The following is a 26,610-nucleotide window of genomic DNA, read 5'->3' as shown; positions in this document are numbered from 1 at the left end:
AGAAAAGCCACTTATTAAAGCCCGTGAAGAGGCTAAAAGAATCTCTGGGAGGATCCCAGGGTCAGGCGTGGGGGCTGTACAGTAAGGAACAATACCACTGACACAGGGCTACAGACATCAGGATCCCAACATCACAATCTTCCACCACCACCTCTGCCCTTGCTCCAAGTTGGACTCTGCCCAGTATATGTCCTCTCCCATTTTCATTTGCAAGTGCAACTCTTGCAAGTTATCTGAATGATGGAGTCTGAGCTACATGGTAGCCACTTGCTACAGCATCAAGGAAGACTAAGAAAACACATTTTTTCTGGTGACTTGTTTAAGGAAAGGATATTCATCAGGTGGGAAATTCTCCAAATGTAGGACACATGTTCCAAAGTCATATGGACAGTCAGAAAATATGACAAATATCCAGTCTATATGTGTTTGAAGAATTGTCCCAAACCAAATAAAATATAACTCCAAATAAAAAAAGAAAGACAGGGGATCCCTGGGTGGCGCAGCGGTTTGGCGCTTGCCTTTGGCCCAGGGCGCGATCCTGGAGACCCGGGATCGAATCCCACATCAGGCTCCCGGTGCATGGAGTCTGCTTCTCCCTCTGCCTATGTCTCTGCCTCTCTCTCTGTGTGTGTGTGACTATCACAAATAAATAAAAAATTTAAAAAAAAGAAAGACAAAAAAATAAAAAGGAATTGGGGGAACAATCTACCTATAGAGGGAATTCTTATAGAGTGTATCTTGGGTCCCATAGCCTATGATGCTCAGGCACGGTGGCGAGCACTAGCCATTCTGGGAGTTGACCTAACAGCTGCTGACGGGGGTCATAGTAAGACTCTGGTATACCTCAAGTTAAGTGGGCGAAATTCTTTGACTCTGAGTGATCTCTTGCCATGCCTCAGTCAACTCCATAGAGCAATTAAAACTCAAAGTGAATAGAAGCAAATTCCATCTCAGCTCAACAACATAACTTAGGTTAGAAATGACAGAAGAGAACATTACCTGGTCAACAAGTATCTGAACATTAAGATGATAGGGTTTTTATCCTTATTAGAAAAGATGTAAGAAAAAATGGAAATGGAAATATTGAAATAAGAAAACAAATTGCTTCTATCAAGTATATCCATCCATTGGACCACTAATTAATCTTATTATCAAACACAGAATCCTAAAATTACATTCTATTTTTTCTATGTTACAAATACATAAAATAAGTCACCAAGGACTTTAAGTTTTTCCTTTGAAATTTATATACTGGGCAGCCCCGGTGGTGCAGAAGTTTAGCGCTGCCTACAGCCCAGGGTGTGATCCTGGAGACCCAGGATTAAGTCCCATGTCGGGCTCCCTGCATAGGGCCTGCTTCTCCCTCTGCCTGTGTCTCTGCCTCTCTCTCTCTCTCTCTCTCTGTGTCTCTATGAATAAATAGATAAAAATCTTTAAAAAAAAGAAATTTATATACTACCTTCTCTTTTTATTTTTTTAAAGATTTTATTTATTTATTTGAGAGAGAAAGAGAAATCATGAGTGGGAGGGAGGGGCAGAGCCAGAGGGAGAGAGACTGGGAGAAGCAGACTCCTTACTGAGCACAAAGCTCGACTTAGGGCTTGATTCCAGAACCCTGAGATCATGACCTGAGCTGAAGGTAGATGCTTAACCAAATGAGCCACCCAGACACCCCTAACTCCTCCTTTTAAAAAGACTTTATCTTTTTAGAGTAGTTTTAGTTTCGCAACAAAATTGAACAGAAGGTATGGAGAATTCTTATTAATCTCCTTCCCCCACATCCCCTTTCTCTCTCATTCCCATTAACAGCAGGTCCAAATCAGCTCTCATCTGGATTGTCACAAAGTCTTACTCCTTTAAGTTCTTTCATTTATTCATTCATTCATTCATTCATCCACTGAACAAGTATTTACTGAGCACCTACTATGTGCCAAGTCCTCTTTTTCAGAGTTTTGCTATAAAAGAAAAGAGGAAAGCAAGGATATTTTCTGTCAAGCCTACCAGTTTCCTTATATTCCTATTAGGTCATGTGAAATAAACACTCTCTCTCTCTCTCTCTCCCTGTCTCTCATGAGTAAATAAATAAAATCTTTAAAAAAAAAACTACTCAGTAAAAAAGCATTCAGTTAAAAAAAAACTACTCAGTAAAAAAGCATTCAGTTAAGACTGATTTAGTTTAAACTCTGACATTGATACACATAAAGGTCTAAGAACTTCTAGTTAGTTATTATTTTTTTTTAGTTATTCTTATTTTAATGGCCATAAAAAAACTCCATGGTGAAAACGAAAATTCCTTTTAGAAAATTAGAAATTATGAATATCCCAAATGAATATCCCCAGTTACTGATTTTCCACATATTGATAATTATTTTGTGTGAAAACTTCTTTGCCTTCTTATTTATAATTGATTTTCAGCCCATTTTACATGCCTTGTGTCATATGAATTAGGGAGTAGCTAGAAATAACTTTTAATGTCTTAAAAAAGGAGACTGGTTGACTAATTTATGATTTATCCAGATAACAGAACACAATATGGATAAAAAACTAAAAGAACAAAAGGAGCATTCACCATCCATGCATGGGTGGGTGTGTCTGTGTATTTGCATAGAGAAGAATTTGAAATTGAGATACAAAGTTGTTTTTTGTGAGTTTTGTCCCATTGCTGGGTAAGTAGGATTATGAATGTTCCTAATAGGGTTTTTTTCCATTATTTTCTGCAATGAGAATATATTCCTTTTATAATAAGGAAGCAATAGAAGAAAATTTAATCAAGTTTTGAACTTCTGGCGGACTTAGGGGTTTTGTTGTTATTTGTTTTATCTCTATTCGTCTTCCTTTCATTTTTAATTCACTTTTAGTTCGTGATGCCAGATTTGGCAGTATTTTCAAATATTTCTGCTTTTTAAGATCATAATATACATACACTATTGGTAACCTGTCCTTCCAGTTAAAAATATACTGTGTGTATGCTTCTAAGACCACTATTCTAGTGGTCTATAATACCACTTACCATAATTTACCTAGCTGACCTAACTAGCGTCCCATTTCACTGTACAATACCCACAATAGCTGAAAATAATCTAGAAATAAAATATCAAATACACAGGGGAGAAAAAAATTTAAAATAAGGCAGAAATGTTTATGTATCTAAAAACGATTCTGAAAATTAAAATTTTCAGATCACTGATTTTAAAAATCAGTAACCAGAAATATCCATTTATAGTAATTTCATTATTTGTTTACATTGTCAGCACAACCAATGTGTTTTTAATCAAATTCTTTGCAAATTGCCTGAAACTCAACTAATATAGGAAAGCTCTAGAATTCATAGTGAGGTTAACTGTGGGGAAGGAGGAAGGGAAGGCAGACTGGGAAATCTTTTAGGGATATTTACGATTTTAATTTGCTCCATCAGTAAATGAAGTCAGTAAATGAAATGAAGTAAAATCAGCCCTTATATGGAGGAAATGCACATATTTGAGCCAAAAATGCAGCATTAAAATTGTACTTTAAAAAAGGAACTTAGATTCCTCCTCATCAGATGAATTCATCTGGCTTTTCCTAAGGCATTAGAAAAGGTTTAGAATGGGCAGTTTTTTGTGGGATATCTAGAAGCCTGAACTGAAGGTTTAGAACCATGAGAAAAGAAGGAAGAAATTTAGAAGAAAAGACTTAGAAACTTTCACTAGATGAGAACTATTAAATGGTAGGTAGTGATCTGCTACTTTGCACAGCCACTAAAGTCCAAAAAAGAATTTCAAGTCATAAGAAAAGGACTTCAATTAGACATAAGAACGTTTTTGGGCTTTTGGCTTTCTGGTTATAAAAATTTTCAAAGGCCCAAAACAATGAAAAGAATTTATACATCACCTCCCTTGGAGACTTTTTCCCCCCTAACCTGTCATGAAGATGGTGAAAAATGAACCAGATAAACACTTGTTAAGTCTTTGCTTCAAGAAAGAACACAAATTAAGTGTTCTTTTTCAGGTTTCTCTAATCCTACTGCTTTATGCTATCTATTAGGAAAACCATAATGAGAACCAATTAACTGTAAATACAGTGAGGAGTCTGGGCAATTAAACAAATGGATTACATTCACCCAGTGATTATATTCTAGCCATCAAATTATCAAGCACTGCCTACTTTGAGTCACAAACAGAAATTAAATTCAGATCCAACAGCCTTGAAATTTCTCATTGTACATCGACTGCCATTTGCTTGTCTCTAATGATGTTTAAAAAAAATAGCTAGCATATCGGTTGACATCACACATTTTGTATTTGTATTCAAGCCAAATATCACCAGCTTTTAAAATTCAAGTACATAACTAAATAAAGTAATTATGATAATTTTGCAAAGAAGGATAATACAATCACTCAATCTTAGTATATAATTATACAAATGCTTTCCTCTAAATATAAAATCACATAAAAATATATAGTCTTGCTCCTTAACAAAAGACTGATTTTTAAAAAGCAGTCAAGCAACTTCCAAGTAAACTTCAGACAGCCTTTATATGAACTGGTAGACATACTCACAGAGAGAAGATTCTAATTCGTTCCTGATTTTTAGTTATTACTTTCACATCTATTTTCAAATGATCATTACATCAACTGCATCCCATTACCATCTTATTTATGAATCCAGAACTGTAGGGAGGGTAGAAAGTCTCTCAGGGTGAGATTGTGAAGAAAAAAAAAAAAATTCTCACCCCCATCTAACTATGAGGAAAATCCAAACCCAGTTGTCAGGACTTCTTTAATGACTTCCTACTATTGACATAGAAGACTGTGTCCAGAAAGAGTTGGGAAATTTTTAGATTTGTTCAAAGAACAGAAGAGGATCAGACACACTTCTGCTCAGTTTGCACAAAGACTTTGAGCTAACACTGCAAGTGTATTTCTCATGCAGTGTGAGCTCACAGGAAATGAAATGAACATGTCAGAACATTTTCCCATATAAGACAAAGCAGGTGCTATAGGTATCTTCCCTACTCCCCTTCACCCTTACTTCTTCAGCACATGCTGGCCTGAGTTCCAATCATTTGCATGTTTCTCTGAGGATTTTTCGTAATTGCTTGGACTTTCTCTGCCCGCAGCACAATAGGCCTGAAGTGTCAGTTAACTTGCGTATCCCAGGAACAGACCTTAACCAATGGTGGGTATGACCTGGCATGATCACTCTTCTCTCCTTTTGGGTGGGATTGTTGAGTTATACATTTAAACCAACTCCAGCAGATTTGAGGTCCAATCACCCACAGTGGTGAATTGCCCCAAGAAATTATTTCTCTGTTGTCTTCCCTTCCTTGTCTCTCTTCCTCACTACCCTATTCCCATTTCCTAGGATCCTCTCTGGAACAAACGACTTTCACATGAACCCTTGTCCCAGAGAGTGCACTGGGGGCAACCTGAACTAGGAGTCAAGTGAAAGAAAGATATGCACCAAGGTTAGGCAATCAGATGAATTTATTGATAGGCTTCTGTACACACTAGAAGAGCAAAGCTGCAGGTGAGTCTTAAGGAAAATGGAATCTAGGGTCTGGACATTGCCAGAACTTTTCCTCTTACTCTCTCCAAGTGTTGGCCTCCTTCTCAGGTGGATATCCACCACGACTACCAACATGGGCACCAAACATTTATGCGCCTTTCATGTTTTTTTTATGCCAGCTTCCTTTCTTTACCGAGGAGTCCCAGCTAAACACATTGTCAGGAAAGAATTCCAATTGGATCAGCTTCAATGAAAAGAAAACTCCCACTCCTGCCATCTTCCCAACAGGAGTGGGAATGCTAGAATTGACCTACCTTGGGAGAAACACCAAGTCTGGGCAGCCCAAACAGGTCAGAGAGGCAAGATCTCTATGCAATGGGACTTAACTAAACCACTTGGCATAGTACCTGAAGTGGAATGGGGGGAGGAAATATTTTCCTAAATATTAGGAAATAAAGCTGTTGCTCTCAGCTAATATATTCTGGATCCCTGCTATACTCCAAATGCTAGTGCAATCTACTTATCTCTATTTTTCTATCTACCTATATATCTATCATCTATCTTTTCAATCCTCACCACAACCTTATGCATATAAGGAAGTATCACTATCACAGCTCTGCCATTTCCGATAAAGAAAATGAGACCCAGAAATAGTAAGTTAGGAAGGTGTAGAGCCAGGAGGAAACCTCGGCTGTCCAGCCTAGAGTCTGCACTACATTCTATTGGCTCCTTTTTTTTTTTTTTTTTTAAGATTTTATTTATTTATTCATGAGAGAGAGAGGCAGAGACACAGGCAGAGGGAGAAGCAGGCTCCATGCAGGGAACCCGACCTGGGACTCCATCCCGGGTCTCCAGGATCACACCCTGAGTCAAAGGCAGATGTTCAACCACTGAGCCGTCCAGGCTTCCCTCTATTGGCTCCTTAGAGAGGACAGCCCTGCAAGCAAACCCAGTGACATCTCATTACTAACTACTCTCACTGCTACGATTTGGACCACAGTTTACAAAGTTTATAGATGAAGCAGGCTTTGTTATAAAAATTGGAGATAAATTTAGATTAAATAAGGTAAGGTGATCTGGGTAGACTGAGAGGCAAACGCTTTATGGGAAATATATAAGGTTTTCTTGAAACCCTAGAACACTAAAACGAGATTAGGTAATATATATAAATCTTCAGAATTAACCCATCAAATGTGTGGATCCTGCAAATATTTCTTTCTGTGAAAATAAGGCTTTGAAATGGTTGAGTGTTACCAATATGTATCAAAGTTCCTTATAGTTCACATATTCAAAATTTTATTTTGTCATTTGATTATAGATCATAATGTTGCCACAGATTGACAGTTCATTGTTTTGTTGTTATGTGTATTTTTATGAAGATTCCTTCCCTAAAGGGCAGCTTGAATTTCAAAATACTGGACTTGTAACTATCATCCTACTATTTTAGAGAAAACAATATCTGCCACTTCAAAAGAGGTTTTCTTTTATTGGCATTGTGCTATCCTAGGATTCTTATGAGCATTCCAAAATGCTAAGATTAAAAATCAATAATTAATATCAAGTTTAAAATGTAATAATAGTACAGAGCAATATCAACTAAATAAGTTATGAAATAAATTGATGTAAAGGGCTATATGATTAGTACAGTCATTGAGTAATATATTCATAAGAATAAGACAGGTTGAATGTAGCACTGCAAAATAACTAAAATGTTCCTTTAATTACTCTACCTCTGATCTCAAATTTGACCTTCATCTTTCCCCACTGTTTAAATCCTCTCACTTCTCCCACAGTTTCCTTTCTTTATATACCCTCATCACTGTTCTCTTTTCTCTTCTTCTCTTCTGACCTTTTTTTTTTTAAATTTTTATTTATTTATGATAGTCTCACAGAGAGAGAGAGAGAGAGGCAGAGACATAGGCAGAGGGAGAAGCAGGCTCCATGCACCGGGAGCCCGATGTGGGATTCGATCCTGAGTCTCCAGGATCACACCCTGGGCCAAAGGCAAGCGCTAAACCACTGTGCCACCCAGGGATCCCCTCTTCTGACCTTTGATCAGTCAGCCAGACTTGCTTCCAAGCAAATCCTGTCATAGCCTCTGAATGGGAGGAAAATATAACTCATTTTGTATAAACCCTGCACAGTGTATAGACCATGGCACAATCATTACACAGAAGAGTATATAGTGCCTACTCCATGCCTGTGGGTCTGTCCCTCAAGTTCTGCAGCACTGGCTGGTCCCCATTCTCCCCATAGCTTTCTATCCGTTCCTAGGGACTTTCTCTGTGCACCTGCCAGAGAGGCTCATATAAGCACTGGGCGGCTTACTAATCCCTGATCATTCTATTCCTGTGTGTGTATGTGTCTCCCCAAATTAAGTTGAATTCTCCTCATGGGAAAGAACTGAGTGATCTGCTCCTGACAAGTGCTGAGGTATTTACATAAGAAACAGGTGAACTGATGAACAGTTTCATTCTGCAGATCTTCTGAAATATAGTATTTCCACTAAGTGACTGCCAGGCTGAGATACCCAGTAGCTCCAAAAAGCCAAGAGGAAAATTCCAGCTCTCCCACTATTCCAACATAAATCCCAACCCAGCCAAATCACAGCTCCTGCTCTCCTCTAAATATGCTGAATCTGTTAAGAATTAAACTGAAGGAGGATTTCATTTTCACAAACTGGAGATGTACCAGTGCTTGAAGTACAGAGAAATAAATTGCCTTGTATTATATGGAGGAAATAAAGGCATTGACCATGCCATGGCAGTAGTGTGGACCTATTCTACTAATGCCCCATCCTCAGGGATGCTGAGCCAAACGTTGGACTTGAAGTCTTAGCTATGGATTTAGTGCCTCCTAGCTCCTCCTAATCCACCCTTCAATAAACAATGGCATTCCTTTAAGTATTTCTCCTACAAAGTGAGCACAATGTTAAGCTTCTCTGCAGATGGCGCTAGAGAAACATTGCAGGAGGAAGAGGATTCCTGCAATTTTCAGCATGGGCCAGTATAAGTGTGAGATGATTCAGGGGAGGCCTCTCGGAATGCCACTCTATCACAGTCACATAAACAAAAGGCTACCTGGAACAGATTCAAGAGGCCCTCGTCAAGAATCAACACTCACTGTCAGATATGTGAGGCTGTCTTGGACCTCCTGGACGAGACAATACTTCAGTTGAATGTATCCACATAAGTGAGCCCAATGGAACCAACAGAGGAACTTCATAGCACATTCATATAAACTGCTGTTAAGTAATTAAATTTGGGGATGATCTGTTCTATAATAGTAGATAACCAAAGCATACATTTTCTCATCATCAAATAAATCATCTAATTACTTAATTATTCAATAAGTTAATTTGTGTTTAAGAACAGGAGGGCATTTCTTTTGGTCAAACCACCCCTCTCTCAGAAAAACATATTAAAGTAAGACATCTGATCATACTGTAATCCCTTAAAGTAAGACATCTGATCATGCTGTATTCCCTCTCATATCTACTTCCAATAGGAAAGGTGGAGTATTCAACGTAATGACTTGCATATCAAATGTTTAAAGAGGCAAACTAGACAAATAACTCAGGCAAATGTAGAGAAAGACATCCATTGCTTACAGACCCATGTTTACTTGTTAAAATAAGGACTATAAAAAAAGGTAAGGAAAAGAGCTGTAGAAATTGAAGATATGTGACTTGGAATTACCCGTCGATAAAGAAGTAAGGACTTCCACTGACAAAATCATCATCAGAGAACTCCCGTCCTTGCTGTTTGTGCTGCCGAGGAGTTCAGAACAAATTAGACTCTGAAAAATCCATAATGTACATCACATTATGTATCTATATTCAAACTCCTAATCTAGGTTAGGCCAAGTGTTTCACATTGCCAGACATGTAAAATGAAAACTAGCCATATCCTGTGTCCTACAATGTATTGGTCCCCATTCATACATTTCCTGTGATGTCAGTAGAATCAAAGACACTATAGCTTTATATAAAAAACTATAGATGTTCTTAACTTGATTTTTTTTTCTTTCCTAGAAACACCACAACTTTTCAGTTAGAATTCAGAATGTCTCTGGACATTAAATCTGTTATCAGTATCCAAAACTTATCTAAAATTGTTTCAAGAGTGTTGAATAATGAGAAAACACCTGTGAAAATTAGAAAAAAATATAAAACAAGAATTTTTAATATTCAATTCAAAATAAAACTTGTCAAACATATATATGATGAAGGCTACCTAGAAGGTATGTATTCTAAAGAACAAATCACAATGTTCCTAAAGTAGACATCAGTCAGAGTACAATAATTCTCATTCTTGACACAGGAGTTCAGTCTACCAGTGACTGACCCGTTAGCAGGCAGCACAGCAGAGAGATTAAGAACATACACTCTTGCAGTCAGGCTGTCTGAATTTAAATCCAAGGCTTTTCCACTTCCTGGCTGCAACACTGGGCAGGATCATTTAACCTCCCCAAAGATTACTGAAGACAGTCACACCTATTTTAAAAGAGGTTGGAAGATCAAATGGCTTAACATTTGCAGAACACTTAAAACGGTGTCTGCCACTGAGTAAACTCCATTTGTGTGTTAGATAAATAAAATTAAACAAAAATATGTGGTTGGCAAGATAATGATAGACATTATGGGGTGGAACATTATTAGTAGATGCTCTCTAGTAGTTTCTATTTTGTAGCTTCCATTCAAATTCATGAGGCCATGTGGCCTAATCCACTGAGTCTTAAGATGTATTTAGAGTTCAATTTGTGTAAATAAATCTTTTTTTGTAAGATTTTATTTATTTATTCATGAGAGACCCATAGAGAGGAGAGACATAGGCAAAGGGAGAAGGCTACCTGCGGGAAGCCCAATGCAGGACTCAATCCCAGGACTTGGGGATCACGACCTAAGCCAAAGGCAGACACTCAACCACTGAGCCACCCAGGCACCCCTGTGTAAATAAATCTTGAATTTGTTCAAAATCCACTCCTACTTCACCTAAGCAGATAATAAAACAGTTCTCTCACTCTATCTCTCCCACTCTCCCTTCCTTGTGTGTGTGTGTGTGTGTATATGTGTGTGTGTGTGTGTGTGTGTGTGTGTGTGTATTTTTAGAGCCTTGGAGGGTCTGTGGACAGAAAGGGAAGGGGTGATATAATATATCATCCAGGTATATCTTAGCCTGCTAGGCCACAGAGAAGCCATAAATAAATGTAATTACAGGTAAAAGCATCCCCATATCCCACCTGCTCAAGGCCCCTCTATGGAAATTTCTGTTCCTCCAGGTTCCCTGTCTTTGCATGCTAAACATATACTCCTTCCTTTTCACACTCACCAGCTGCTAGAAAAATCCTGGCCCCTCCTAGTAACCAAAGAAGCCACTCAGGGACCAAACATAGAGATGGAGAGGGAGAACGAACTATAAATAAATACAGCATAAGTAATTCTTCTCCATTATAATTATTAAGAAATGAATCTGATTCTTAGATACAATACAATCTATAATTCAAATGGGCATGATCCTTTCAAAATTTTAGACTCACATTAGCAAATACCAACCACTGTGATCTAATGAGTGCTTACCATATGCGAGCCAGGCATTGTTCCAAGCACTCAATATGTACCACTGCACTTAATCTGACAACAATTCTAGAAGGTGGGCCCTATTAATAATCTCAGATTACAGATGAGGAAATTGAGGCACAGAGAAATTCAATAATTTATAATCCTCAACAGTAGACCCAAAACTTAAACCCAGGCAGTCTGATTCCAGAGCCTATGCTCTTAATAATGACCCTACCAATCTACCTGTCAATATCACATCCTTTTTCCAATTATGCTCTTATTCTTTAAAATTCCTCCTTAGAAATTTTCCTCAGGACCAATTTGTCAATTGTGGGAGAATACTTGTCTCAATAACATGTAATCATTCCACATTTTATTTTTTTAAAATGATAATATCCTATATGATTCCATTATTCACTATTCTGGTAACTATGAAAGATATAAAGTAAATAAATAGGAAAAATATAGCAGACCATGTCACCAAGATATTGTTCCAAACTAAAAATGTTCCCTTTAGGTTTGTGAAGACAAAAGTCAGAAAAATTCAAAGAGGGATGCCTGCGTGGCTCAGTAGTTGAGCATCTACCTTTGGCTCAAGGCGTGATCCTAGAGTCCTGGGATTAAGTCCTGCATCGGGTTCCCTACAGGGAGCCTGCTTCTCTTTCTGCCTATGTCTCTGCCTTTCTGTGTGTCTCTCATGAATAAATAAATAAAATCTTTTTAAAAAGGAAAAATTCAGAGATATGCTCAGCTTCAGACCCTGATAAAAACACACATGGATTTTTCATTATACTAAAATATAGAATGTGGGATATTCATATAATGGAATATTATTTAGCCATTAAGAAGAAGAAAACCCTGCCATTTGCAAACAACATAGATGAAGCTAGGGGATATTATGCTAAGTAAAATAAGTCACATAGACAAAGACAAAAAAAAAATTATTTCATAGAAACAGAGCAGAGTGATGACTGCCCAGGGCTAGGGGGAGGGAGAGATGGGGAGATGCAGATCAAAGGACACAAACTTTCAGTTATAAGAAAAGAGTTCCTCAGATCTAAGGTACAGCAAGGTGCCTGCAATTAATAATATGGTTTTGTGTGCTTAAAAGTTGCTGAGGGTAGATCTTCTTGCAATGTTGCAAGAACACAAAAGAAAAAAGTTAACTATGTAGATGAATGTGTTAATATCCTGACCTCAATAATCATCCCACAATGTATATATGAATCAAATCGTTGTGTGGTGTATTTTAAATATGTACATTTGCCCATTTTTCCCAATTACTTAATAAAGTTTAAAGATGGCATTTTCAGACAAAGAAAAAAGCCCAGAATGACTCATTTTCACTTTTTTAAAAAACTTTTTTTCACTTTAATAATTCAAAATATTTATTAGAATTCTGTCAGTGTGCTCCTTCAGGCCCCAGGGAAACAACAGTGAACAGAACAGAGGAGAGCCCTACAGATATGGAGTCTGTGTATTAGTGGGAGAGATATACACAAACCGATGAAGATGTAACATAGTGTCAGAGAGAGGCAGGTGCTATGGAAATATAAAGCAAGAGAAAGGGATAGAGTCTGAGGAGGCTGCTGTTTGGGGCAGATGATCAGGGAACCTCCCTCCAGAAGTGGCATGAAAGCAGATACCAGGGGCGCCTGGGCGGCTCAATCTGTTAAGCATCTGCCTTCAGCTCAGGTCATGATCCGGGGGTCCCAGGATGGAGCCCTGAGTTGGGTTCTCTGCTCAGTGAGGAGTCTGCTTCTGTCCCCCCCTTCTCCCCCTTCCTGCTCTCTCACTCATTCACTCTCACTCTCTCTCTCAAATAAATAAATAAATAAATAAATAAATAAATAAATAAATAAAAATTTAAAAGATTTTATTTATATATTCATGAGAGACACAGAGAGAGAGGCCGACACAGGCAGAGGGAGAAGCAAGCTTCCTACAGGGAGTCCGATGTGGGATTCGATCCCCAGACGCAGATCACGCCCTGAGCTGAAGGCAGATGCTCAACTGCTGAGCCACCCAGACGTCCCCATAAATAAATAAAATCTTAATAAAAACAGTAAAGCAGATGCCATATGGAAGTAAAGAAAGTAAGGAAACTCTATTGATAGCTGGAGAAAGAGAAATCATGCAGGAACATTTTGAAGACCTGAAGAAACAGCAAAGGGAAAAAGTGATGGATTAAAAGTTTGTTATAGTCAAAAGAGGCAATTTTTTTTTAAGATTTTATTTATTTATTCATGAGAGAGACAGAGAGAGGCAGAGACACAGGCAGAGAGAGAAGCAGGCTCCATGCAGGGAGCCCAACGTGGGACTTGATCCCAGGTCTCCAGGATCACACCCTGGGCTGAAGGCAGCGCTAAACCGCTGAGCCACCCAGGCTGCCCAAAAGAAGCAATTTTCTTTATAGTTCATTGTGTCAGGTACTGTTTGTAACCATGTAAGTATTAGATCATTCATATAGTAAATACTTCTTGTGAACCTGTAAAATACCTCAGCTCAGTGCTGAGAATAATGATGCACAAAACCATCTGAGCATAACACAAAATAAATGAAAAGTTCCACCAAATGAAAGAAAAGTGCACGGAGTCTGTAGACCAGGGGAAATAAGTGTCGGCTAGGGGATTTCACCTGAGGAGACTACACTCCAGCTGAGTGGTAGAGGATGAGAAAGTTAACCAGATGGCCAGTGGGAAAAAAGAGTATTCCAGGCAGAGGGAGTAGCAGCATGTGCCAAAGCCATGTGGTCAGTGGGAACACAGATGCAACAGCTAGAAACCAATAGAGTAAGGTCAGGGCTAAAGTAAAAACAATGACTTGCCAGGGGCTACAGCATGCAGGGTTGCGGGCTTGTAGCACACTGAGGACTTGGTCTTTAAATAATGAGCAACTGGAAGCTCCTGAAGTGTTTTAAGCCATTTAAGAGTTCTGAGTTTATTACAGCATTTTTAAGAATGTAAGAGGTAGGGACACCTGGGTGGCTCAGGAGTTGAGTGTCTGCCTTCGGCTCAGGGTGTGATCCTGGAGTCCCCGGACTGAGTCCCACATCAGGCTCTCTGCATGGAGCCTGCTTCTCCCTCTGTCTATGTCTCTGTCTCTCTCTCTCTCTCTCTGTGTTTCTCATGAATAAATAAATAAAATAATCTTTAAAAAAAAAAAAAAAAGAATGTAAGAGGTACAATCAATGGTTGGGATTGCTTCACTTTATCTCTGCTTGTCCAAGTTTACCTACAGGTTTATTTTGATCCATCCAGTGGAAACTTCCCCAGCTTTGCTTTAAATTATCTAATGTCATAATGTGGATGGGATTAGACTAAGCAATAGAGTCTCAAAGAATTCCCATTCCAGGATTCATAAAAGTTTTCCATTCATATGAGCTCATACTTGCTTATTATCCAGAAATCACGAATAAGTGTTCCATGAAGAATGAGCCTAAAATGTTTCTCAGAGCTTCAAACTCTAAAATCTTGTGACTATCATAAATAAATAAAAATTAAAAAAAAAAAAAAAAAAAAAAAAAAAAAAAATAAAATCTGTTCTGAAAACACAGTTGAATATAGTATGCAGACTTAGACTCTGGAATTGAAGTAAGACATACAAATAAAAAACGGAACCAAGGACCATAATTGGAGATAATTTTCCATGAGAAGGATAACAATGACCTGCCTCATAATGAATCAAATCAGAGGAAGGAAAGGAACTTTTATTGACCTTCTGTTCTAACACAATCAGTCCAGTGTGCACAAACCATTTATCTAACAGCTGAGATACAGAATAAAGAATTCTCTGAGGTACTTCCTACAACAGTTGATCAAGAGAACTTTCTTCCATTAAGTAAGGAAATAGCCAAGGAACCAAGGCAAAAGGAAATAGCAAAAGACACGGGAACACCAGACTCATCAAATTCTTGGGTCCCTGGAGTGCAGGGACAGGCATTCAACGTGCACACTAATAGGCTCAGAGAAGTTCGAGATTATACAAAGATTACAGAATCTGGTGGGAAACACTTTGAGGATAGCTAAAAAAGGCAATTTAAAAAAAAGGCAAGAGGTAATGAGACCCAGAGCAAGGAAGGACCATGAAATATATCTGCTTTATTTTTGTCCAATTAACAAACTCAGAAAACGAGAATATAGAAAATTCAAAAGGAACTGGACATGTCACTCAAATTATTATGGAATGTCTTAAATTTGGAATAATTAAAACTTAAGATAATAACTAGCCAACAGTGTCAGAACCCTGGTAGGAACCCTGACACTGTTCTGAACATTCTTGTAGGAAAGGAATTTTTTAAATGAGACTGTTATTTACAGAGACTTTCCATTCTCCCTTGAGAAGATTTATTCTGAATCCTATCCCCAGGACTCAACTGCACAACAACAGAGTAGATTAAAAAAGAAGTTAGAAGTATCTAGATTGCTTGACCTGCTGAATAAGTTTTGGGAATATTTCCCTGAATCTGTTATGTCTACTGATGACTGTATCTGCTTGCTAATTTGAAAAGATTCAGACAAGTGAGATGTGATCAGCAAAAGGAGATTCTAATGGCCTAATAATTAATGGATTATAAAGGAACCCTCAAAGCATATTAAATAAGTTACAAGTGTTTCAATTCATCAAAATGTAAACACTCATTTACCCAAGAAGCAACCAACTTCATAAACATATGTCTAACTATCTTTGTCAGCATTTATTCATTCACACAATAAAATGTATCCAGCAGCACCTATTTTTTTTCCAGGTGCCAGGATATGCGTATTAGTACACACACACACACACACACACACAAACCTTTCTCTTGCTCTTGAATGCTTACAGGCAGACAAGAGAAAAATAGGCATTTTTCAAGTAGGTACAGTAAGATATTCCAAGTGTCACAGTGAATAGCGAGTCTACTAGTTCATTCGCAGATCCTTCAACAACAATTACACATCTACTATGTGCCAAGGATCATTGCAATTTATGAGGAATGAAAGTAGTTCCCAGGATGGACAGAGTTACCTTAAAGATGATTTTTTGTTGTTATTTCAAACTCACATAATAATGTATACTTGTAAAAAAAAATAATGTATACCTGTGTACATATGTATTTTCTGGGTAATTGAGGAAAACATTAAATAAGCTCCTTTACCTATAGTCATCTTTCTTTTGCGAGTCAAGACACGAAACTAAAGCCCCAATCAGGTATGATGTTTGAGAATCATAAAATAATTGTTCTTACCAGGAATACAGGATTGTTCCAACAACAGACGTGAGTTTACTGTTTTCTTGTTTTTGCTTTGCCAGCCCAAAGTCAGCTATAATTCACAAAAAAATGCAATATTATTATTATTGTGGTTCCTTAGCTTTTGACATTCCATACAATAACTATTGAAGTTCACAACAGAAAGCTGTTTAACCTTCTGTCAAAACGCACCATGTGCCAATCTTCCACACCATTCTCAGTCTTAATTAATAACATACATACTACAGGCCGTTATGCTATATATTTTGAGATAATAAGATTTAGCACCAAAAAACTAAAATAAGTCTTGCTGACTAAACAGTAGGGCAAAGTACTTATTGAACTAGTGATTCTACTTTTTAGGTTATCTTTATAATTTTCAAATAAATAAAATGAATCTGACATTTTAGCATATGCCAGGCATCATCTCAGCTGGACAGAAAACAAAAAAAAAAAGAAAAGAAATTAAAATAAGGTAAGCCTAAATAACCACCACGGAGACCTGAAATCTGATACTAAACAGCATCTAATTGTACTAAGTCACAGTAAATAATGATATTCAGAATCATCTAAAATATTTACATACCAACAAAGGATTTTGATTTTTAACTTAGAACACCAAATACTTATGTTTAACATGACACTACCTGTACTTTTCAAAGCAATTTTAGATACTTCTCTTCTTTAAACCACTCAACAACTTAGGTCAAAGTGAATGATGGAAACAGATATTCTTCATAGCCTCACTATGCAGACTTACCTACGCTTGGAGAGATTTAATTACCAGGATTATGCAAAAAGTGTGGAACCAGGGCAAGAATTTAAGGGACTATGCCTAATAAGATTTCGTGTTCACAATATCACTATGTACAGTGCACCAAATATTTAGGGAATTTCACTGCAGTGAGCCTTAATAAGAGTATTTGATAATGTATCTATACTATTATATCTTTCAGGTTGAAAATATTCCAAAGACTTCAAACCAATAGTAATTCACATTATTAATAAAAAATACTCATTTACTAAACAACAACTTTGAAATAACACAAATTCAGCTGCTTACATGAATTGCCTAATTGAATACTACTAGCAATCCTGAAAGACAGGTATTATTATGGTTAGTGCAGCTTAGCACTTAAAAGCAAGAACTTGGGAACCAGCCTCCATTCAAATCCTTGCTCCATCATGTACTACCAGAGTAACTCTGAGCAAGTTATTTAATCTCCTTTTGCGGTAGTTTTCTTACCTCTAAAATAAGGATTATAATAGCCAATAGTAGTAAATAGTATGGTACAATAATAAAATCTGAGTCAATTAACATTTGTAAATGCAGGATAATACAAGTTAAACAACTGATGGTATCATTATTCAGTCTTTGCAGTCACCCACTTTATAAATGATAAAAATTAAGGCTCAGTTTACTTAGAGATTGAGTAACTTGCCCAAGGTCTTACAAGGAGAAATTAACAGTCAGATGTGAATCTGGCGTTACTTAATTCTAAGGCCAAATCCTTATCAAATCCTTATCAAAACCTAGTACTCCTAACAAAGGAAAATGAGGCCCAGATCATTTCAATAACAAATTCTACCAAATATTTAAGGAATAAATATCAATTCTACATAAACTATACCAAAAGATATAAGAGAACACTTCCCAACTCATTTTATAAAGCCAACATTACTCTGAGACCAAAGCCAAAGACATTAAAAGAAAAGGAAGGGCAGCCCCAGTGGCTCAGCGGTTTAGCGCTGCCTTCAGCCAGGGGTGGGATCCTGGAGACCTGGGATCAAGTCCCATGTCGGACTCCCTAAATGGAGCTTGCTTCTCCCTCTGCCTGTGCCTCTGCCTCTCTCTCTCACTCTCTCTCTCTCTCTCTCTGTCTCTCGTGAATAAGAAATCTTTAAAAAAAAAAAAAAGGAAAATACAGAACATCCCCCATGAAGATAGATAGATAGATAGATAGATAGATAGATAGATAGATAGATAAGCAAATAAAATCTAGACATAGATAAAAAGGATAATACATAGGGTCATCATGCCAGAAATAGAAGGCTGATTCAACATTTAAAAGTCTATCAAAAAATAAATAAATAAATAAATAAAATAAAAGTCTATCAGTGCAGTTTACCAAATTAGTACATTAAGGAAGAAAATCATATGACCATATGTATGAAAAGGATTTGACAAAATTCAACATTTATTCTTTTCAGAAAAGTATAAATAGCTATGCATTTCCTTAACCTGATAAGAGGCATCTATAAAAAGCTACAACCAACTTTCTACTTAATGTAAATAGTTTTCCTTTAAGTTCAAAAACAAGGCTGACTGTCAATTAGATTTGTTGTGATGATCATTCCATAATATATGCAAACATCAAATTATTATGTTTTACACCTAAAAGTAATACCATGGTATATGTCAATTACACCTATTAAAAAAAGAAAACAAGTAAGAGATGTGGCAATCGTGTTAATATATTTCTATATATGTTGAAGAGACCATCACATAAGTACATTATTTATGTGCCCTTAATAACTGAATTTTTTAAATAAAGCAAAAACATTTGTTTTCTTTTTCCTTCTGAAGAAGATGAAGACAAAGAGGAAGAGGTTGGAGATGAAGGAGGAGGAGGAGGAGGAGGAGGAAACACACTAGCCCAGTGGCAGAGAAACAAAAATCTAGGGATAATATGACAAAAGACAGGAAAGATCAATGGAGGGAAAATTATACAATTTTGTTACATAGGTCATTAAAAAAGACTAAAATTAATAAAGAAAAAGTCCAAGCTCATGGATTGGAATTCTCAATATTACATAGATGCCATTCTTCCTAAACTAACTTATATAATTCCAATCAAATGCCTCCAAATATTTTGGGTAGAATTTCACAAATTAAGTATAAAATTAATATATTTAACAGAAATAGATTGGACCAAAAGGAGCCATGGATTTTGATAAAAAGACAACAAAGTTTCCTACAAGATATTAAAATTATTACAATGTATTATAATTAAGACAACACAGTATTAACTCAAGGACACAAAAAGGGGGAAAAAAAGACCAAGGCAAGAATGTCCACTCTCACCATTCTTTTCTTTTCTTTTTTTATTTAAATTCAACTTGCCAAAATATAGTACATCAGTAGTTTCAGATGTAACTTTCAATAATTCACTCTCACCATTCTTATTCAAGATTGTACTAGAGGTCCAAGTAAATATGATATTTACATACAAATCTTTGCAAACATAATTTTTAACTTCTTTTTGATGAATTCCTTGGAGTGAGATTACTGGATAATACACTAAATGTATGTCTAAGTTTTTTAAAAACCGTCAAACCAAAATATTTTCCAATGGTTTCTCACCAGAAATGTATGAGTTCTAGTTGCTTTTATATCCTCACCAGCATTTGGTGTTTTTGTGTCTGTTTGTTTGTTTGTTTTAGATTTTTTTCCCTCAAGTAAACTCTGGGTTCAAGGTAGAGCTTGAACTCATGACCACGAGATCAAGAGTCACATGCTCTACCGACTGAGCCACTCAGCTGCCCCTGTTGTCAGTTGCTGTTTTTTTTAAATTAGCCATTCTAATAAGTATGTAGTGATAGCTCAGTATACATTTAATTTGCACTTCCCTAATGACTAATAGTGTTGGACATTTTTCATGTACTTGTTTGCTATCTGTGTATCTTCTTTACTGAGGTACCTATTCAAAATTTGGCCCATTTTTTGATTGGGTTGTTTGGTTTCTTATGATTGAGCTTTGGATACAAATTCTTCATGAACTATATGATTTGCAAATATTTTCTCCCAGTCTGAAGCTTGTCTGAATTCTCTTAATGTCTTCCAAAGAACAGAAGTTTTAAATTTCAAAGACATTAAGTTTTTTTTCTTTTATATATTGTGGTTTTGATGTTGTAGCTAAGACATACTTGCCTAGGCCATATAAAATAGTCCAGGCTATACTGTTGAAAAGGTCAGATAAAGAAGAGTGTCCTGGAGGATGAGAGTCCCAGTTCCAGCCAAACTCCAGAGCCTACCTGCCAGCCACATGAGTGAGTATACACCCTCTACTCTGAGTCAAGCTTCAGATGCAGCCTGAGCTGACAGCTTCACTGAAACCTCATAAGGCATCCTGAGCCAGAGCCACATAGCAAAGCTGCTCCTGGATTCCTGGCCCTCAGAAATGGTGAAGAAAATAAATGTTTGTTGTCTTCAGCTGCTAAATTTCAGAGCAATCTGTTTTACAGTAATGAAAAATTAATACAACCACTACCATCCTACTCCAATTGACCACAAGTGCTCACATAGGCTACAGAGCAACACTTCCTAAACAGGACTCCTGCTTCTATCGTTCCCTCCAAAACATAATTCTCCATGCCAGAGCCAAAATGATCTTGGAAAAAACTAGAGCAGAGACCACTACTTGCAAAGTTAAAATTCTACAAAGCCTTTTAATAAATACTAAGAATAAAAGCCAAGCTCCTATCAGGCATCTAAGACCATATATTATCTGGGTTTTCAGAAAGGTCTTTCTTGACCATACTATGATAAATATGTCTCCTTCTTTAATACTCTTCTATTACATTTATTTGATTCATATCTTTCATTATCTGATTTTTTACATTATACTGCCATTTATAATCATTTAAAATCTTTAATCAAATTTCATCAAAGATTACCAGCCATATTACATGCGATGATTAGCTTTCTATAAACAACTTTGCTTTCTGTGTACAAATCAGTGTCAATGAAATAAAAAATTGTTTTTGAGGCAAAGAACTATATTAACCATACTTCAAACTTTATTCGCAGGCTTTGCTTCAGCTTAATTAGCTGCAAAGAATGAATTGTGTCTAAGAAAACACTGAAAAGAGCTACAGTGGCCAAGGGGCTTGACCTTAAAAATATTAGAGATCTGAATTTTATCGGATCAATGAACAAAATCATGAAAATCAGTCAGAATATACAATAGCAGCTCCCAGTAACTTCTTCAAGTTTTATTGTCCTCAGAAGTTGGCTCAATTCAGTTTGCTTCATTCTTGGAAGCCTCATCAAAATTCTCCACAAGATCTGGAGCTTCATCATCCCCCTCCTCTCCAGTAACCAATGGGGCTTCTCCATTCACAGACTATGTGGGCAGAGTTTCAGTCAGTCTTCTTAAACTAGTCAGACTGTCTGCACCAAGCTGGTTTAAGCTACGGGATAGCATTTCTGTCAGCTGCTTTGTCTCAGCCTGGCCTGTGATGGTGAAAGTGTTCGCTGCCAGGGATGCCCAGACGTAAGGGTTGGGAAAGTGGATCACTGCTCCTTGCTTTGCATATTCACTTCTTCAGTACTAGAGCTGTCATTTATCCCTAACTTCTTTAAGGAAACCTGAAGTTTTTTTATCATCTGCTGTAGCTGTTCCATGAACCACCTTCTTTCTGCAAGCAGTTGTTTTCCACCAATGTACATTGTCCTTGTGGTTCGGGGAGTTTCTCCTGGCTCATGATAGTTTCTTTCGACTTGTTGGGGTAGAAATGGGACTGTGAGGGGGACTAGGGTTCTATTTTTGTTTAATATTCACTTATGTATTTAGGGTATATCTTCCTAACTAGTATGAAAGATCCATACTTTGTGTTATCACTGTATATTACAGAGCTGTATCTTTTGATAAGTATATAGATATGTAGTTGACCCTTGAACAATGTAAGGGTTAGGGCTGCTAACCCCCAGCACAATCAAAAGTCCATGTATAACTTTTGACTCCCCTAAAACTTAACTACTAATAGCCAACTGTGGATCAGAAGCCTTATAACATAAACAGTCAACTAACACATATTTTGTACGTTACATGCAATATATACTGTATTCTTACAATAAAGTAAAAGTAGGCCAAAAAAAGTCATTGAGAAAATCATATGGAAGAAATAATACACTTACAACACTGAACCATATCTACTGGAAAAAAAAAAAAAAAAAAAAAACATGTATAAATGGACCAGTGCAGTTCAAACCCATGCTGTTCAAGGATCAACTGTATATGCATATCTATCTGTTTATCTTTCTATAAATATCTATCTAATATCTATCTAAATATCTATCTATCCTCTCAGTCCAGTAGTAGTAATTAGAAATGGTAGAAGGTTAAATTTTACAAAGTATTTAAAGACTATTCACAGGTTAGGGGCTCCAGGGTGGCTCAGTCAGTTAAGCATCTGACTTTTCATTTTGGCTCAGGTCATGATCTCAGGGCCCTGGGACTGAGTCCCTCATTGGGCTCCATGCTCAGTGGAAATCTGCTTAAGATTCTCTCTCTTCTTCTTCCTTTACCCCTCCTCCTCCGCTCATGCTCTCTCTTTCTTGACTAAATAAACAAATCTTTTTTTAAAAAAGACTATTTGTAAGCTTATTCACAAGCTTGCTTTAATCTTCCCATTTCTCTATTGCGTGTATTGGAGAAAATTAGTAGAAATAGTATAGCAGATCAATATTTTTAGAAGCTCACTATAATCTTAGCACACATAGATTTCATGTACTTACAATCTAAAATAATCCTTGACATTTAGTTTTAGTGCTACATAGAAATTATCTTGTTTTTATAAAAATGCCATTGATTTTGAAAGGCAAAAACTAAGGAGTGGTACTCAGAAGGATTCTACTCACTCTATGTAATGTAGATAATGGCAGAAACTCGATGTCTACAAAAATACAGATAGTTGAGAAGTATTCAATAAAGAGAACAAAAGCTACTATTGTTGGCCATTTGGAAGATTTTGGTGGTAGCAATAATGTTTCTTTTACTCTTCCTATGTTTGTGATGATATTTGGAAGAGAGGAAAGGATTTATTTCAGAAACTGTGGTCATAAAAGTATTCATGTGGTATTATAGAAATTCAAAATGACAACAGATGACATTTTACATATAGCACATTATGCAAAAAAAAAGTCAGTAAAAAATCTCTCCTTTGATAGAATGAATGATACAAGAAATGCTAAAACTGTAGACTACGCTATTGCCTATAGCTGTCAACCTTCAGATGGAAAATGCATGTGGTCTGATTGAGCGCCTAGATTCTTGCTCTGTCATTTACTATCTACATGACATTGGATTCATAACTCAACTACTCTGTTTTCTCAAAAAATAGCCTATGAAACCAATCTTTTGCAAGGGGTTGTAAGGTTTTTCCATCCCTCTCCATACGGAGTTTTCACCTACCACCTGTGTCAGTAGCTCCCAAATTCAAAGCCATGCCCATTCATTCCCAGCTGTAGGCAGCACCTGGCCCTTTTGCACTCAACCGAGCTCATCATTTGCAGTCATGAGGATACCCTAAACAGCAGATGGCATCTCATCTTCCTCATTTTCTGGGTTTGAAATCTCTGCCTCTTCTCTCTTGCCCCTATGTTCATCGATTCCTCAGCTCTTGTACCTGAATTTTTCTTTTGATTCTGTGACCACAGTTTAAATGTGCCAGGGGCCCAGAACCTGGGTGCATCTCATCAGAAAACTTTTCTTTCTAGTTCATTCCACAGGTTATTAAAATGGAATAATCTACCAACCTCTGTCTTCATCACGGCAAGCACCCATATAAGTGCCAGAATGTTTCCTGACTGCTACTGTTTATAAAGTCCCCAGCTACCCCATGCCTTCAATACTGGCCATTTACTCACTGATTCACCCATATCTCCAATTACCAGATCAGAAACTATCCATACTGGCAAAGCCCATAGGGACCAGTGGTAGAGATACACATTAAACAAAGAAGCACATATATAAATTAATAATTGTGATAAGATCATTAAAGAGCAGATAGATCTATGATGCTATGAGACAGTAACATAGGAAACAGCCAATCAGGAAAATCTTCCATGACAAAACAGTGATTGAGGTAATATATAATAGAGGACAGAAGTTAACTAGGTAAGAAGAGAAATTGGGAAAGAGGCATCCAGCAGAGGAACGTGCATGTGCAAAGGTCTTGTGATTAAGGAAACATGATCCATTAAAGAACTGAGAGAAGAACCTGTGATCAAAGGAGCATGTCCACCGAAGAACTAAAAAAAGGACAGGTTGGCTGGAGGATAGACAATCAGAGTCATGGCCAGATGATGCAAGCAAGACCCTGCAGGCCATGTTCAGATACAGATCCCTGGAAATATGGGCCAACTTAAAATGTCCACCTCAACAAAACTACTGGATTCATCCAAACCATTCAACACAGTACTTGATTATGAGCACCCCATGACCTCAAGGATGCCTTTTTATTTACCTGAATTGATCTTTCTGAGGGAATACTATGAAGAGAGTTGATGAAGAGATAAACACTAGAGCCAGACATGGGTTATCTCTGGCCCTGTAAATCTATTAGTTGGGTGATTTAAGCAAGTTTTCTAACTTCTCTCTTTTTATTATCTGTGAGAATGGGAATGTGCCTCAGATATTGGATGAGGTAATGAACATATAACTCTCATCCTATAGTAAATGCTTAAGAGATGTAGCTATGGTTGATTACTCCTTTCCTTCAAAGCACAGATAAAATGTCTACCATGATAAAAATGTCTTCCTTGAATAAAATAAAACCATGAATGATTGTGACAATTTCAGGAAATGATCAGCTGAAATCTCTATAGTGTTAGGCAATGACAGAGGCATCTACTTGAACATAACTGTATAATAGGCCAGAAAGATGTCCACCTTGCAACTTCCCCCCATTTACCACTCTGCTCTTTCCTTCTGCCTTGGTAAATGAAGGCCAACCTCCAACATACACAGTGACAAGATCGTCAGTAACATCCTCCCCTTGCAGGGCTCTGTAGGAAATTAGAGGGTTCTTGGAAAGATGCTCAACAAAGTCCTACCTCATTGGCACTTCCTCCTCTGAAGGCCACTCAAATTCCTAATCCTTGGCCCCAAAACCTCCCTCTGATCTTCTTCCAAATGAAGTTCAGCTGTTATTAATATTATTTTTTCTAATCCAACAAGTAGAATTCTGATAGAGTCTAAAATGGAATTTTCTGAACAGGGGAATGGGGAAAGGAGTTTAATGCTGGTGTACTGTGAGCTCTTCCACTGTCCCATCCACTCTTCCAAAGCTTCCTTCCCCAGTGAAGGCTCTTCCCTGGATGAGAGAGCAAAACTATTTCTTTTTCTCAACAGCATCATTATTTTATTAATTTCTATTGATGGAATTATTGTAACAAAGAGTTGTAGGATGAAAAGTTCAACCCCAGATATAAAAATAATTTCTGAATTCTAGGCAACCATATCTTTGCTACACAAACATCATTTCATTCTAGGGCAACTATCAGTAGACTAGATTCTCGGGGAAACCATTGTCCTTACTAAGTATGGGCTCTTCTAAAATCATTTTTCAATGTGGAGTTTGTTCTGATTACTATTACTTGGGAATAACAAATGAAATTTTAAACAAGTGGTACTAATATTAAGTAGGAGTCCTAAGGATCAGATTCTTATAAAAACAGGAATTCAGGCTCTTGCTTTCTCATTCTGTCTCTGTCTGTCTGTCTGTCTGTCTCTCTCTCTCACCACACACACACACACACACACACACACACACACTGTTTATAGCATGATTATAGAACCCAAAAGGCTCCAATGGTGTCAGTATACTTAACTTAGGAGGCTGGCCAGACCGATCAGATGTGTAGTACCATGCACTGTTGAGTTAGTCTATGTAAAAATAGGTACTCCTACCCACTCACCGTGCTGTCTCAGAGAACATACTTGAGGAAAACTCAGAATGAAAATAACATGTCCAGAACACATCAGAGTTTACCCTTTACATTAAAAATTTCTCAGAGAACTAAATCATAACCCAATATGCCCATATGAAAACCCACACTAAAATAAACTTTATTATCCTTGATCTTTGTTGTTTTTATAGGCCTTATGAATCCAACATTGGTAAGATTTTAGTTCCAATTTTTTTCCTAAGATGATAAAGATTCAAGGCCTCCTTATTAGCTCATGCAGTCAATTATGGTGAGTTGGTACCACTAGGAGAGTATAACAATCATCTGGTCAAGATCAGCACTTTCAGGATGTTCTGCTAGGACTTTCTTGGGACTGTCATTCTCATCTTTTCCTGGAAGTCAACTGCTATTCAAATCTCAGAATTGCAGGATGACCCACTGGTGGTGTGAGAATCTTAGAATATTTTTTTAAGATTTTATTTATTTATTCATGAGAGACACAGAGAGAAAGAGAAAGGCAGAGACACAGGCAGAGGGAGAAGCAGGCTCCATGCAGGGAACCTGACGTGGGACTCCATCCTGGGTCTCCAGGATTACACCCTGGGCTGAAGGTGGCGCTACACCGCTGAGCCACCTGGG

At 37.2% G+C, this 26,610-nt stretch overlaps 1 protein-coding gene and 1 pseudogene across 11 annotated transcripts in view; both read right to left on the bottom strand.

Annotated features, from left to right (window-relative positions):
• The window catches only part of NEK10 (NIMA related kinase 10), a 228,214-nt gene that overhangs the window by 119,684 nt on the left and 81,920 nt on the right, over positions 1 to 26,610 (bottom strand). For 10 of the 11 annotated variants that reach the window (XR_005376940.1, XM_038570664.1, XM_038570669.1 and 7 more), the window contains one exon: positions 16,275 to 16,350. Coding sequence is in view for 10 of the 11 variants with exons in the window: in XM_038570664.1 (XP_038426592.1) it covers positions 16,275 to 16,350 (76 nt within the window). In the remaining variant the exon portion in view is untranslated. Of the gene's footprint in view, positions 1 to 6,234; positions 6,425 to 16,274; positions 16,351 to 26,610 lie in introns of those variants that run through there. The other variant, XM_038570673.1, reaches the window with a different exon arrangement.
• Positions 21,299 to 24,596, bottom strand: LOC102155806 (annotated as a pseudogene).

Source organism: Canis lupus, chromosome 23 (assembly GCF_011100685.1).
Source record: "Canis lupus familiaris isolate Mischka breed German Shepherd chromosome 23, alternate assembly UU_Cfam_GSD_1.0, whole genome shotgun sequence".
NCBI classification, from domain to species: Eukaryota; Metazoa; Chordata; class Mammalia; order Carnivora; family Canidae; genus Canis; species Canis lupus.
Note: the sequence above shows the minus strand (reverse complement) of the source record. Positions and strands in the feature narration are given on the sequence as shown.